Source organism: Nannospalax galili, unplaced genomic scaffold (assembly GCF_000622305.1).
Source record: "Nannospalax galili isolate Female #2095 unplaced genomic scaffold, S.galili_v1.0 scaffold1437, whole genome shotgun sequence".
Classification (NCBI taxonomy): domain Eukaryota; kingdom Metazoa; phylum Chordata; class Mammalia; order Rodentia; family Spalacidae; genus Nannospalax; species Nannospalax galili.
In genome coordinates this window covers 1,105,346-1,121,897 of record NW_008341050.1, presented here as the reverse complement: position 1 = coordinate 1,121,897, position 16,552 = coordinate 1,105,346, and the positions used below count along the sequence as shown (strand labels likewise).

The window sequence follows — 16,552 nt, the reverse complement described above, 5'->3', positions numbered from 1 at the left end:
CTGTAGCCCCAGCTGTCCTAGAACTCACTATGTAGACCAGGCTGGCCTTGAACTCACAGAGATCCACCTGCCTCTGCCTCCCAAGTGCTGGGATTAAAGGTGTGTGCCACCACACACAGCAGATTTACTTATTATTTTTTATGTGTATGACCACGTGTATATATGTGTACCATGTGCATACCTAGTTTCCAAAGAAGTCAGAAGAAGGCATTGGATCCAGGGAATGGGGTTACAGACAATTGTGAGTTACCATGTGATTGCTGGGAACCAAACCCAGATCCTCTGCAAGAGCAAAAGGCAGAGCTATCTGACTAGCCCTAGGCTACAACTTTTGATATTACTGCAGTCTATTGCTCTCAATAGATAGAGCTGCTTTATTACTGTTATTATTATTATTATTATTATTATTATTATTATGTGTGTGCATGAAGTGTGTGGGGGTGCACTGCCACAGTTATTATTATTATTATTATTATTATTATTATTATTATTTTGAGAGTGCATGTGCATGTCATAGTGCATGTGTGGAGGTCAAAGGACAGCTTTCAGGAGTTGGTTCTCTTCAACATAGGTTCTGGAAACTGGACTTGGGTCTTCTTCAAGAGAGTGTGTACTCTTAACTACCTGCTAAGCTGTCTCTCTAGTCCCAAAGAAATTATTTTTACGTCTGTATTTATTCTGGAACCCTGTGTGGGCTCACAGTGATTACTGTGCCACTAAGCTAATAGTTTAAGGTTCTACAGACTTAACTGTGACTTTGGTGTCATCCTGTATTCATTGACCCTGTTACTTAGCAGCCAGCAAACCTATAACAAATTACTTCCCTGTGCCATGTTTTTCTCATCAGTAAGAACTAGAGTCTGATATAGTATTTTCCTTATAGGAATATTGTATTGAACAAGATGTTATAATGTAATATTTATATGGCACACAGAACCATGCCAGCTTCTGTTTCTTAATATTATCACTAGCAGTATTTCTTTCCAATTTTAAAAAACCCCTTAGTTATTTTGTAGTGTTGGGGATCAAACCCAGGGCCTCATACATGCCAAGCAAGTGTCCTACCATGGGTACATGAGCTTAGAAGAATACTTTGCAGACTTAATTTTCTTATGACCTTGTCAAAGGGTCTATTCCATATGCTTCCTGCCAGATGGCCCACTTATAAATGAAACACCAACCTTACCTAAGATAAATTGGACCATTGAAGGTCAATGTCATATAGCCAATCATAGGGTTGCCATAAATAAGAATGTAAAACTACAAAGAGAGAGAAAAAGGGAAATAGAGAGAAAAAGAGAGTGAGAAAATACGTATACAAACTCTAGGAATCCATTTTTTTCATGTTTGAAGGGGGTGTTTTGTACTTAGCGAGCATGAGTCAGAAGACCTCACTTTGACTCAGTTCAGTACTCAGTACTTAGCCTCTTTGAGTGAGTTCTTAGTTATGTGCCTCAGGGATATTACTTAGCTCTTTGGGTCATTATTTTTCTCTTTGGTACAGCTGGGATGATGATGTCTCATTCACTGAGTTTTTCTGTGACTGACAGTGACTGCCCCCAAGGAGGAGCTTAATAAGTCCTGAGGAGACTGCAGCCAGGCACTGTGTATGGTCCTTTTTCTTCGATTATCTTGGAGGAAAGAGTAGTGACAGTACGAATGGCAAACAGGGCCGTCCATCACATCTGTCACAGGTCTGTCTGACTTTGGCATAGAAGAGGACCAGAGGAGGAAGGAAGTGAATCTGTGTTTCATTCTGAAAGTTATACAGAAGCAGCCTCTTTTTCAAATCTGCACAAAGGTGCTCTCTTCTTCAGTTTGTCTCCCACTTGTTCTCGCTTCCTTTCCACCTTCCCCAGGTGCTTCATGACTTCATATGGCTGTGGCCCTCGCTGAAGCCCCATTCTATCCCTCTTCACACCTCTCAGGCCAGCCACCATTTGATCCTGCCAAGACCATCTTAATTGTTCCAGAGTCACAATCCTTGAGGACTCTTCCAGCAAAGGAATGCTGATTGCATAAATAAAGGCCAGCTAACATAATGACAAGACCTTTATTTAGATAGTCCGTTGACATTTTAACAGAGTTTTCCAGTGTTCCATCCCCAAAGAGCAAACTATGTCAGGGTTTGTGGAATCAAGGTGCAGCTAATGTAGAGAAACGGTTTGAAAACAGAGGGGATTTTTCAGCAGCATACAGTACTGAAGTGGCACTGAATACAGATCAGGAAGTAGAAGCTGTATGCATTTAATGACCAAATGACATCCTCCTGTGCCACCTCAGCCAGTTCATTTAGAGTCGACACAAGAACTTTGGACCCTGTACTAATAGCCAACCTGAAAGACCAGAATGTGGGAGGGGCAGATTTTGTGGTATAGGGAAAAGAGAACTGCCTTGAGAGCTAAGAAACTTGGCTTACAGTCCTGCCCTTCCATTAAATAGCCTTGTGGCCTAGGGAAGGGCTTAGCCCTCAATGAGTTCTTTGTGGCAAGGGAGACTGAATTAGAGTCTATGAAGTCTTTTTTGGCTCTGCCCTTCTATGTTTCTTTTTCCTCCACTGTAAACTGAATGGCCTGGAAGGGAGAAAAACATTGCTGGGATGGTGGATGTAGCTCAAGGGTAGAGTGTGTGTTAAGCATGCACAGGGTCCTGAGTTCAATGCCCAGCACTGAAAAAAAAAGTCATGCTGCATTGTAGTAGTAAGAGAATTATATTGACTTCCTTGCTACTTCTCAAGACGTGGCTGCCATCTTCTGTGTGGCATCATGGCTGTCCTCAGACCTCTAGTAAAGCCCAAGATCATCAAAAAAGAGGACCAAGAAATTCATCCAGCACCAGTCTGACTGATATGTCAAAATTAAGCTCAATTGGCCCAAACTCAGAGGTATCAACAACAGGGTGTGGAGGAGATTCAAGGACCAGATCCTGACACCCAAGAAGAACAACACCAAGCACGTGTTGCCCAGTGGCTTCCAGAAGTTCCTGATCCCCAACGTCATGGAGCTGGATGTGCTCCTGATGCGCAACAACTGACTCACTGTGCTAAGATTGCTCACAATGTTTCCTCCAAGAACCACAAAGCCACTGTGGAAAGAGCAGCACAGTTGGCCACCAGCGTCACCGATCCCAACATCAGGCTGCACAGTGAAGAAAACGAATACAACTCTCACACGCATGTTTTATTTGTGCTTAAATAAACAAAACCACAAAATGGGGAGAATTATATTGGATGGTCTACCGAGACTATGGCTTCTAGAAATGCAGACTGTGTTAATGATGTAGGGACTAGGGTCTTTGGGTGCTCAGTTTGGACAAATGACTTCACCTCAATTTCCTCATATTGAAAGAGGAAAATTGAAACCTCTGTTGAAATGCTGGTGAGAGGATGGAATGAGCTCAGCCAGAAAAGCACTGGGCACAGTGTCTGATACCAGCAAGCTCTCAGCACTTGGTGATGGTGGTATTGGTTCTAGCTTTGCTTGTTCAAGCCCAGCACTGAAAAATCCATCCTTGTTTCTGGCCAAAGCATTCACTTCAAAGGGTCTCCTTAATTTCAGGGGGTGAGGAAAGCCCAATCGTATAATAAAACTGCAGTATTTATAAGGTGCTTTCTGTATCTTTTTGTCTGTTTGTTGAGACAGGGTTTCCCTCTAGTCCCAGCTTGGCTGGAGCTCGCTATGTGGACCAGGCTGGCCTTGATCTAAGCGATCCACCTGATCCTGCCTCCTGTATGCGGGGATTAAAGGTATGTGCCACTGTGCCCCACAGGTTTTACAGTTTTAATCTCAAATTCCTTGCTTCTACAGGCCACTCCCAGTAACAAGAGCCTAAACAGTTTTAGCAATCTGTTACTGTGGGTTGGGAATGTGCAGTGACTGTTTGGGCCCTCAAGACACTTGCTTCAGTAGGTAATTAGTCACATTTACCCTAGGTGATAATTAGGTTAAGTGTGGAATAGCTTGTGTGGCACAGACCACCAGCATCATTTTCTTACAGTTGAGGAGCCCAGCCTAAAGTTAGGATCAAAACTATCCATAAATCTGGAGACAAAAATCTATTTTAGTTCCTTTTTTTTTTTGTTTTGATTTGTTTGTTGAGACAGGTTCTACCATGTAGCTCAGGCTAGCCTTGAACCCACAATCTTCTTATCTCAGTCTCCTAAGTGCTAAGATTACAGATCTGTGCTACCATGTCTGACTCATGCTAGTTCTTTAAACAAATATAATTTAATAAAACAATTGTTAATTGCTATTTTTGAGACAGAGTCTTTAGCTCAGGGTAGCCCCCAACTTCCTATGTAGCTGATGATGACTTTGAACTTCTGATTATCCAGCCTTTCTACCTCCTGAGTGCTAGGCACAGTGCTACTTGTGGCAAAGATTGTACCCAGAGCCTCATGTATGTCTGGCAAGCATTCTGCCAGTTGAGCTACACCCCCAGCCAAGTGATAAATATCTTTAAGTCATTGAAAAGGTAGAAAGAAAACTAATGGATCATGAGGTAACAACAGCTAGAAACCTGAGCAAACAAAAGGAATCTATTGGAATCATTTAATCTTAGAAACCTAGAAAAGGGGCTGCATTGATTCTTTATATAATCTCTGTTCAAATGATTAGCGTGGTTTCTGTTTTCTTGGCATACTATGACAGTGGCTATACTGGTTTATACTTCTGTCAGTGACATATGAGCATCATGATTGTCCCACATTCCTGCCAAAACTCAGCATTTTTTAAAAATCTCTTTTGTTTACCATTTTGGTGGACTTGAAGTGCTTTAATACTTTGGGTTTAGATTGTTTTCAATTGGGTGGGAATGAAGCCGCGCACCTTTCCGTTCTTTTCTGGGTTGTTTACATACCCTCTTTTGTGAAGTACTTGTTCAAGTCTTTTGCCCATTTTTCTTACTGATTTGAAAGAGCTCTTTGTTGAATATATCATACCAGCTCTCTGTCAGTGATGCTCAAGCAGTCTTGGTAGTTCAAAGTATACTTTTTCTTTTAATTAAATGGCCAAAGGGACTGAATTACTATGTTGTTCTTCTTGTAGTATCTTAACATAACATTGGTATAGCAGAATTCCTGCTTTCCCGATGTGAGACAATGTATTGGGTGTGCATGTTTGTATGTGTGCACACGTGTGTGTCTGCACATGAGAAGGCCAGCGGTCACCATTCACCTTGGTTTTTGAGACAGAGTTTCTCAGTGACTTGAAATCTACTGATTCATCTAGGCTAGCCAGCAAGCCCTGGGGATTCTCCTGTCTCTGCCTTCCTAGCACTAGGATTGTAAGTGTGTGCCATCATTCCCAGCTCGTTTTGGTTGTCTTTCAACCACGGGTTCTAGAGATCAAACTCAGATCCTCAAGTTTGCCTGGAAAACAGTTTACCCACTGAGCTGTCTCCCCAGCCCCTGGGCATGTGTATTTTATTTACGCATTTATTCATTCATTCTGTAAGTCTCAGAGTACATTTTAATTGAGCATTAACTATGTGTAAGGAACTGGGTCACATATGTCAGTTTGTTTCATTCTGAAATACTGAAACTCAGATTGAGGACTTTACATATTATTGTAATAACAGAAAAATAGACAGATCTAAAATTTCTTCAAAAACCCAGAACTTTTCTTTTTGAGACAGGGTCTCACTATGTGGCCTTATCTGTCCAGAAACTTGCTAAGTAGACCAGGCTGGCCTCAAACTCACAGAGATCTGCCTGCCTCTGCTCCTGAGTGCTGGGATTAAAGGTGTGCATCACCATGTATTTTTGAAAACTAAATATAAATTACCACTACCTGAAAAATTCCTGTGCCAATGTTCAAAATGTCTTCTAGATTTTACTGAGTTGATTTGTTTGTTTGTTTGTTTTTAAGACAAGGTCTCCCTGTAGCCCCCAACTGGCCTGGAACTTATTATGTAGACCAGGCTGGCCTTGATCTCGCAGAGATCCCCCACCTCTGCCTCCCAAGTGCTGGGATTAAAGACATGTGCCACCATGCCTAGCTTTTAGTCAGGTTTTTATTTGTTCATTTATTCAACTCAAATAGTTATTAAGCACATTGTATGGAAATATGTCTTAGGTCTTTGTCCTCTGGATATGCCTCCTGGGTGGCATCATCCATGCCCGTGACTCCATTTACCAACTATCTATATTCTGATGACTTCCACATCTATTTCTAGAGCCCAGGTGCATCTTCAGAAGCTTGTACTCAAATTTCTACCTGTCTGATGAATGTTGTTGCTTGGATATCTCAAGGTAACTGGCATACAAAACTTCTCTTTCGCCCAAGAAATCCCTCCCCCCCCGTTTTAGTATATGGCATTAGCATCTACCCCACTGACCAAGCAAAACATGTAGAGATCTTCCTCCATACTCACACTCTTTCATCTACTCACCCTCCACCAGTTATTTTTTAATTGGACAGATAAAATTATATATATTTATTGTGAACAAGATGGTGTCTTGTAGTGGGACATGTGCATCGCCTCACATAGTTTTGTGGTAAGAATACTTAATATCCACTCTCTTAACATTTTCAAAAGTTCAGTATGTTATTAACTATAATCCCCATTCACAGATTCTTCTTGATTTGATTTCTTATCTGCATTATCTCAAATTAGCCTATTCTTTCTTTTCCCATGGCCATTGCGTTCATATGTAGCATTGGTATTTCTTGTCTGGATATCCTAATTTCTCTCTTGCTTTCCTGCTTTGCAGTTCCCAGTATGATCTCTCCCACTTGGAAAACCCTTTAAGACTTCTTTGTTTGGGTAAAATCCAAGTTCCTTAACACAGTTTACAAAACCTCATCTAACCTGTTCCTCTTGTACCTTTGGGTTCATATCTCACTACTGTCCCTCTGCCATTTACTGCTACTAATCTTGACCTTACCAAATACTGCTCCCAGCGGCTGCCTTCCTTAGTCCTCGAATCTAGGTCAGATGCCTTCCTCCAGCGCTTTCCTGCTTCCATTATCCTTGCATGGTAAACTGTCAAGCCAGAGGTTTAATTTTGCTAGCTGTAAGAACTTTACCAACAAGTACTTGCATAATTAATATGTTTCTTAGAATTCAGGGATAGTCATAAATGCAATTTCATAAGAATTATTTTATCAAATTTAAGAAATATTTCAGATTCTTAATAGGAAAATATCTGGTCACAATGTAAGGGTGCATTTACATACTTGGAATTGTGTATACATCCAAAGTCTGTCTTATTTACAAAGATGCTTTCAGTGAGCTCTTGTTTGTAATGAGGATGTGTTACAGTTTACCTGCCAAGATGACCAGAGATTGAAAATTATCATCCCAAAGGATGTTCCAGAAATGACTATAACTAGGGTTTGCTTTTGAAAATTGGCCTGCTTACCACTAGCCTATATGTAAAATTTGTTGCAAGAAGATTCATTTATTTCCCATAGATATGTGTGGGAGAAGACCCATGTTGGCAAAGAAGTTGTCTTCCAAAACACAATATTGATTAGAAAAGAGCAAAAGTCAAGGCCAGCAAGATGTCTCAGTGGGTAAGGACACTTGCCACCAAGCCTAATGACCTGAGTTTGATACCCAGAACCTACATTAGTAGAGAGTACCAACTCCCTCAAGTTGTCATCTGACCTCCATGCAAACACTGTGGCATGCTTATACATGTGTGCACACATGTACACACATACCTACAAACAAATACATGTTAGAAAAGAACAAAGTCAATTTTAAAAGAGCTGTTAAATAATCTTTCTTTTTTCTTCTTTTGAGACAGAGATTGCCTGAGTTGGACTCAAACTCCTGGGCTCAAGTGATCCTCCTGCCTCATCCTGCCTCAGTTTCCTGAGTAGCTGGGACTAAAAGCATGTACCACCATACCCAGATTCAAATCTTTATAATCTTTCTCAAATCTTTTTTAGCTAGTTCTATATTATGGGAAGTAACAGTAATGATAGTTCCCAAACAACTGAAAACTCTTAAGTTAGGACACTATCATATTGACACTTTGGTTCAGAATCTAGTGGTGTTGTATGAAAATAATCTCTTGGGGCTGGAGAAATGTCAGTGGCTAAGAGCACTGGCTGCTCTTGCAGAGGACTTGGGTTTGATTCCCAGTACCCACATGGCGGCTAACAACTGTCCGTAACTCCAGTTCCAGGCGGATCTGACACCCTCTTCTGACCTCCGTGGGCATTGCATGACATGGATGCACTTACATACATGCAGGCAATATACTCATATACATAAATTAAAAAAAAATAAAAAAGGAAAGAAAATAATCTCTTAGCTAAAGTTTTTTTTATTGTAATAGATCCATTCTATTGAATAGGACTAATTGCTCTGGGGCCTTAAAACAGCAGCATCTATAGATGCCATAACCCAACTTAAATTTTAATGAGTCTAGTGAGGTATTCCCTCTAACACTGGATACTCCTAAGGCCTCTGATTCAACTTGGGACAGACATTTTAAGAAAGCAAGGCAAGGGGGCTGGAGAGATAGCTCAGTGTTTAAGAACATTAGCTGCTTTTGCAGAGGACCTGTATTCAGTTCCCAGTACCAACATGGTGGCTAATACCCATCCATAACTCCAGTTCCAGAGAATATGATGCCCTCTTCTGGCCTCTTCAGGCATTGCACACATGGGTGCACTTAAATATACACTCATACACATAAAAAGTTAATTAATTTTAAAAAGAAAGGTATGAAGAAAGAGAGGTGTGTTGTTTTGCTTTCACTTTTTGTAAGGCAGAATCTCACTTTGTAGTTGAGGCTGGCCTGAAAAACACTATGTAGCCCAGGCTGTTCTCAAACTCATAGTAGTCCTCTGCCTCAGGCTCTCAAATTCTGTGATTGTAGGCATGAGCCATCACACACAGCCACAGTATCTTCTTCTTATTTTCTGGGTCTGGTTTAATTTGTCTTCTAAGCAGTGGAATATTAGAAATTACTTAACTAGAACAATACTCATAACAAATCAACAGCAAAACCAAACAGCAAAAAGACCAAACAAAGAAAAAAAATCCCTACAACTTTTTATATCTTCTTAGTAATGTTGGATGGAGTGATTTTTATACTGGCATTATGCTTTAAGTATATGCTGTGTTAATAATCAGAGATATTCAAGAGATTTTTCATTCTATTGAATGATGTATAAATGTCAAGGGAACTGATTCCATTTCAAGGCGAAGGTTAAGGTTAAGAGAGTTAAATGAATATCTCAGAAAAAGAAATACATGGTAAAAGGACTGAGAAGTTGGGGAATTGTTGTTGATCATGCACTGCTTATCTCTCCTGTCATGTGAGCATCTACTAAGCATTCAATCAACTGCAGACTGATGGACTGATGAAAGAATTGTACCCATTCAGGTCTTGTCCCCTACTCCTACCCACTCTCTGAATTAATAGTAATTACTTTCTGAACCTCCACCAAATTTTAGCTGATTTTGCTCCCACATTTTGGCAGCTGGAATGGCTTTTAAAGTACTTAATTAAGAATGATTTCTTACTAATTATTATCTATTTGAATATTTTCCTTCCCCTTTCCTTCCTTTAAACAGGCTGCATTTCCCAAAGTTCATAGTGTTTTCATTCCTTAGACTAGTTTTTTTAATTAAATAAGCAAAACAAACTTTTAAAATCTGCCTTTTAAAAAATATGACCCTTTCTGTCATCCTTTCTTTGATCCTTTGCAAATCAGCAGTGGTTGCCATAAGGGACGGCTGGGAGACAAGATGCCAAGTGCAGAGGCTAAATTTAAAGCACAGCATTTGCACCTGTTGTTAACTGGCAATGCTCAGTCTCCCACCCACAGCTTCCTCCACCCCCTGCTTCCCACCAACTGTGGCCCATAGCCCAGAACCTTTAAGCGTTTCTGTGGAAATAAGTACTAATAAAGATTGTATACATTATATCAAAAGTGAGAAGAAATACAGAAGGTAACAATAACTCAGTTTAGTTTCAGAGGAACTGAAATTTGGGCCAAATTCAGAATATTAAGATGCATCTCACCTTGAAGTAGGCCAACTCATGTGATTACATTTTAGCCAAAAAGTACAATCTTAGACTGCTTTGCTTTGTGAAATGCTTTTAGATATTAGCACTGAAGGAGTCTATAAACTTAAGTGTTGGGCAGAACAGACAATTGAAGAGTGTCTAAGTAATCTAGAATGAGCTTCTATTAATATGCCAGATTGGAAACTCTTAACCTGGAGGAGCTCTGTAGGAGAAAGATGGTAACATAAGTGATTCTGTTACAAAATATAACTAGAATCCTGAGTGAAGCGGACTGTGGCCTGGCCAGCCAAATTAGACTGATGAAGTAGGTCTCTAAAGAGACCTATGTGTGGCTCCTACCTATAATCAGAGCACGCAGGAGGTAGAGGTAGGTATGACCCCTCCAAGGCTACATAGCAAGTATGAGGTTATCCTGGGCTACCTTAGACCCTGTCTCAAACAAACAGACAAACATGTCTATTGATCACAGAATATGATCTCATTATCAGACTAGTACAGAGCCAATACCAAGCAACTGTGATGGAAAATCCATGACAGTTTTTGAGAGCACACAAGAAGGAAGCTTTAACTTTTCCTGGACATTTACTTTCAGAGAAGGTAGCACTTTTATTCAAAAGAATAGGACAGGTGGTTATGAGGACAGTAGAGGGAAAGTTGGAGATGGCAGCTTTGGGGACTTCCAGGTTCGGAGAGTAGATATCTAGAGACTGCTGAGCGAGCTGGAGTCACAGTACCATTTGGAATGCTGTTACAGTTCAGCCAGGCCGGAGACAGTTCCTATGATCGCTTGACACTTTTGATTACTCTGGACTGGATGGTGCTGGATTTCATAAACACATAGACTGAATTCCTATGTACTTAGGAGGTATGCTTTATTTGAATGCAAAATTAGTATCTTTGAATCACTTTAGATAGAGATGAAAGACTTCCTAGATCCAAAAGTCTAGTAAATAGTAAAGGCTGTAAGAAGCCATGAGCCAATCCAACATAAAAGGTAACTTCAGCCAGGCGAGGTGGCACATGCCCATAGTCCCAGCACTTGGGAGGCAGAGGCAGGCGGATCTCTGTGAGATAGAGACCAGCCTGGTCTACATAGAGTTCCAGCTAGATCCAAAAGTCTAGTAAATAGTAAAGGCTGTAAGAAGCCATGAGCCAATCCAACATAAAATTATTTTGATATATCACAGTGAAAGATTTATCGTCCTCTTTTTTTTTTTTTTTTTTTTTTCAAAAAAAAAAAAAAAAAAAAAAAAAAAAAAAAGATAACTTTAAAGTTTGTTGTCAGCCTCTCAGATCCCGAGAAACACAAATAAAGACAATCAAACTTGAACAAAGCCTGCCTTTTCAAGTCAATGTTTTCTTGGAGTTCTGCCCCTGATAGAAAAGGTTGCAGAGTGTGTGTTCCTGACCTAAAATAATATTAGACTGTATGGTCAGTAAGCTATAAAATATGAGGTCAGTCACCCTTTGGGTATCAAAACATGAGCCTCTTACCAAACAAACATTTTTAGAAGGATTGTGTAAATATACCTCTGACCTCGAGTGAGTTTCTGTTAGAGTAGGGAAAGTGGAGTATTGAAGGAAGAAGAGAATAAAAACAAGAAAGGAGAACATAAATATATGTGTAATGAAGTGATACATATGTAATAAATATATATAAAGAAATACATAGAGGGTCTAAGGTTAGTTAAGCTTTTCTCAGCTACATTAACTGGAAATACAATACAGACACGCTGCCAGAGAAAGGAGAAAAGATCACAGGAGCTAGGAAGTTACAGGAACGGAGCTGTGGTGACAGAGGAGGGACCTCGGATGGGTGCAGAGAAACGGGAAAAACTGCATTCAGAAAGGACGAAGCAAAAATAACAAGCCAAGAGGTCTGGGCTGTGGTTCCTGATAAACATTTGAGGGCCATACGCTCTCCTTTTGCCCTTCTTTCCTGTTCCTTCAGAGCTGCTGATGTCACTTGAATAATACTTCACATTATGAGTGAACCATGACGCCCAGCCCGCAGATCTCTGAGGAGATTCCTTTCATGCTTCCTTGCTCTGGTCAGTGACCTGCGTGCTTGCCTAACCCACCCTAGCTGCTCTGAAACATTTAGGAAACTGCTCCATTGAGTTGAGTCATACCTGGGAGCTGACTTCAGGATTCATTTTAGTATGGAAACCAGTTAAAGTTTCATACTCTAGGAAGTCTGCTCCAATTAGCTTTAGTTTAAAAAAAAAAAAAAAAAAAGCAACCTGTGGCTAGAAAGATGGTTCAGCAGTTAAGAGCACTGGCTCCTCTCGCAGAGGGCCCAGGTTCAATTCCCAGCACCTATATGGTGACTAACAATGATCTGTAACTCCGATTCCAGGGCATCTGGCATCTTCTTCTGACCTCTGAGGGCACTGCACGACACAGGTGCACTTACACATGTGCAGGCAATACACTCTTACACATAGAATAAAAATAATAAACAAAAAATTCTAAAAAGCAGCTTGTTTTTAATGATTGGCACAGAAATAACTGTGCAACCATGCGTGTTTTAATGACTGTATTTTTAAATTATAAAATTAATATGCAGTGGGACCAACTTAAATTACTCAAAAGAGTAGGTAGCCTTCAAAACTTCCCAGAGGCAATTTGCATTCTTGTTCATTCTTTCAGAGCTCACTATCTAAATTATATATAATTAAAAATTTTTATTACATTCCTTTATTACCTGGGTATGTGCATATGCCTGGGTGCCCGTGTGGAGGTCAGAGGACAATTTTTGAGAGTTGGTTCTCACCTTCCACCTTTTGTGGGACTTGAACTCAGGTTGTCAAAACTTGTGCAAGAATTTCCTTTTACCAGCTGAGCCATCTTTCTGGTTTCTAAAAATAAATTGCATATTTTAAAAATGATCATGTGTATTATATTATCTGTATTCCTTTTTATTCCTCTGAGACAGAGTCTCACTGTGTAGCCCTGGCTATCCTAGAGCTCACTATGTAGCAGGCTGACCTTGATCTTACAGAGATCAGTTTGCCTCTGTCTCCTGAGAGCTGGGATTGAAGGTGGGCAGCCATGACAGCCTATTATCTGTATTATTACATTTTATATATGATCTTAGCCAAGTCAAAAGTGCTGAGAAGTGATTTATTCTTACTTTTTTTTTTCTTTTTGAGACAGGGTCTCCCTGTAGGCCCAGCTGTCTTGGAACTCACTATGTAGACCAGGTTGGCCTTGAACTCCCTAAGTAGTTCATAATGACCTTGAACTACTGATCTTCCTGCCTTTACCTGCCAAGGGCTGGGATTATAGGTATGGGACTCTATGACCAACTCATACATCAAAAAGTATAAGTACACTATTTCTTGGCCTTTTGATTAAGGTCAAGTATAAAAGTTAGACAGGATAATTATTTTTGTTGTTTATTTATTTTTGTTTTTGAGACAAGGCCTTGTCCATGTAGTTCAGGTTGGCCTCAAACTTGCAGTCTTTTTGCCTCAGCTTCCCCAGTGTTGGATTACAGGTATGGGCTAATACAGTTGTTGTTTTAAACTAGTTATTCACTATGTAGCCCAGGTTGGCCTTAAACTCATGATCTTCCTACCTCAGTCTCCCAAGTGTTGCAATTACAAGTGTGTGCCACCATGCCTGGCTCATGGGCGATTCCTTTAAGTGGTTGAGTAATACTCTGCTATAATGTTAAAGTCTAATTTATTTAACCTATTCTGTACTGGAGGATATTGAGGTTATCTTCAACTTCTTTAAAAAAAAACATTTATTTTTATTTTATGTGTATGAGTATTTATATCACATGCATACAATGCCATGGAAGCCAGCAGAGGGCATCAGATCCTCTGGAACTAGAGTTATGGACACTTGTTAGCCTCCATGTGGGTCCTGGGAATCAAACCTGGGTCCTCTGCAAGAGCAGTCAGTGCTCTTAACTGCTGCTGAGCTTTCTCTTCAACATCATACAACATTTTTTTTATATGTAATTACCTTGGCCTCCTTCTACATGCATTATCCCTAGAAGGATCAGCATGGCCCCGGGACATGAGTGAGCATGAGTTTTTCTTAGGTATGAGTATTACTTTCTGATGAGGTATTACACTTTCTCTTTATCAAACTTGGCCAACCAGCTCATGTACGTCCTTTGCAGCTGCAGAAAAGGTTTTCTCTGGGAGAAGATAAATGGCATTGTTGAGAGTAACTGTTAGGCTGCATTATAAGAACCTGATTTAGTCAGTAGGTAGTAAAATTATATAGCCTAACAGGTGCATCAGTGATTTCGTTGTCATAGATAGGAGATTATAGGCAGAAAGGTTTTGGTAACATCTCTAGTTTCAGGTTTGTGCACTTAAGAAAAAAAAACTAGTGTCATTCTTTTTTGTTTGTTTTTGAAATTGTCTTGCTACATAGTCCAGATTGACCTCAAATTCACAGCAGTCTTCCTGCCTTAGCTTCCCAGTGCTGGGGTTACAGATGTGCCACTGTACATGGATTAGTTTGATTTTTCTGCAAAAGCACAAGACTAAATCTCAAGACTAAAGGGTACATATTTAATTTCCATACTTGGAAAAATAGGGGAAGAGCAGTTGCAGTCAGATTCCCCAAGTACAAAGTAGGGATGTAGATGGAACAGTTGTGGCCCGTAAACAGATTTGGCAAACGCACAGAACATAAAAACAAAATTAAAATCCATGGTGATTGGCGTCAGAAGGCATGAAGGGGTGAGAGAGAAGGGAAAAAATGCCCAGCATGAATAAACACAGAAAATGCTATTGTGATAAATATAGATGGGTGGAAAGTGACTGCAAGTGAAGTTGTTCCAACAAGTGTCATGAATTCCAAATAGCAGGATTATTCTACGAAGCTCTTTCCTAAGCTCTCACTTGTTGGGGAAGAACTTTTTTTGGGGTGGTAAGGACACAATGGTTTCACCTGGAGAAACCTATCATCTTGCTGTTCTGGGCTGGGGCTTAAAAATCAACCCAAAATTTCCACTTCAATATTTAGCTATTCTTAGCCAAGAAACTCATTTCAAAAAAACTCTAAAGGATGTTTTTTAGAATTTATAAATATTATTTTGTTTTCAAAACAGTTTTCTTTTCTGGATCTTAAAAGGATCTGTGAAAATCAACCAGCTCGTAATCAAGCAGCAAAGAAGTCTTCTAAGAACACTCAGGGACCCCATATCACCTTTCTTAACACACTGTGCAAAGAGCCCTCATTACCAACTTGTTCCTTGTAGAAAGAAGTATTATCAAGGCAAAAGGATTAAGAATTAGCACAAGTCAGGCATGATGGTTCATTCCTGTAATCCCGGCACTTGGGAGTCTGAGGCAGAAAGATTGTGAGTTTGAAGCTAGCCTGAATTATGTAGTAAGACTCTGTCTCAAGAACAAAAATCAAAACAAACAGACAAAAACACAACAAAAAAAGAGTGATTCTATACTGAGTGTGATGGTACATGCCTATAATCCCAGCACAGGAGATGTGAGGCCAGAGGATGGTGAGTTTGAGGCCATCCTGGGATACCTAGTGTATTCTAGGCTAGCCTAGGCAACATAATGAGACAGGTCTAAAAACCAGTTATTCCAAGGTGTATTCTAATTGCTATGTTTGCAAAATTGTGAAACTTCATTAATCTTTCCATGATTTGATTTACACTATCAACTTCTGTTTCTATTCCATGATTTTCTTACATTATCAACGTCTGTTTCTATAGTTTAATAAAGGCACACAAGGTCAAATTTGGTAAGAAACAGTGTTGCTTCTGGAGAGTGAGAATGTCGCTATAAAGATGCCGTGAAATAACTGAGTGCTCGCAGTGTGCTCAGTTCGCTAATTCAGTCTGATGGCACACCCTCTCTCTGAGATTTTGATATTGTAATCATTCTCACGTTATGTACACCTCACTCATTAGATGACTTATCATGCAGGTTAATTCCAGCACATCAATTATAGATTATCATTTAAGCATGTCGTTGGGAGTTCCAACAGATCTAGTTCATATTAGCAATATCTAGCAATTAGGTGCTTATGTAGCCAACTTGGAACTCTCACTTAGAACTCAACTTTGGACGAAGCTTTGCACGAATATCTAGTTCCCTAGTTCCCTTGTCACAGCCCCATTCTTGGTAAAGATTAGCCACACCGAACATGCCATCTCTAATTCTGAGAGGCTCCAGTGCCAATTACCGGTTCCCCAGAATTTGCCGGTAATTGACTGTGTCCCACAATAGGTAACTCTGGAGGTGACAGGCAGCCTGAAGCGGGGTTCTCCCGCCCTCCGATTGGGCTTCGCAGGAAGCCCCGCCTCATTAACGCAGCCAATAGCGTCGATTGGTCCGGCTCGGCTAAGTGGCAGGCCGTAGCTCCGCCCCAGCCGTCCGCTGCGCCGCCTGGGCCGGCGCCGTTTCCAGTTGAGAGATGGCGGCCGCCGCAGGTAGATCGGTCCTGCTGCTCCTCTCCTCCCGGGGCGGCGGCGCCGGCTGCGGGGCGCTGACTGCCGGCTGCTTCCCCGGGCTGGGCGTCAGCCGCCAGCGGCAGCACCAGCAGCACCGGACGGTGAGCGAG

At 40.7% G+C, this 16,552-nt stretch overlaps 1 protein-coding gene and 1 pseudogene across 2 annotated transcripts in view; both read left to right on the top strand.

Moving 5' to 3' along the window:
• The first annotated feature begins 2,765 nt into the window (after nt 1-2,765).
• Nucleotides 2,766-3,197, top strand: LOC103736982 (annotated as a pseudogene).
• Nucleotides 3,198-16,370: 13,173 nt separating this feature from the next.
• Nucleotides 16,371-16,552, top strand: part of Mcu (mitochondrial calcium uniporter) — a 193,352-nt gene continuing 193,170 nt past the window's right edge. Inside the window, exon 1 of one of the 2 annotated variants that reach the window (XM_008836623.3) lies at nt 16,371-16,543. In XM_008836623.3, coding sequence (XP_008834845.1) covers nt 16,406-16,543 — 138 coding nt within the window. In that variant the 5' untranslated portion in view covers nt 16,371-16,405. The remainder of the gene's footprint in view (nt 16,544-16,552) is intronic. The other variant, XM_008836622.3, reaches the window with a different exon arrangement.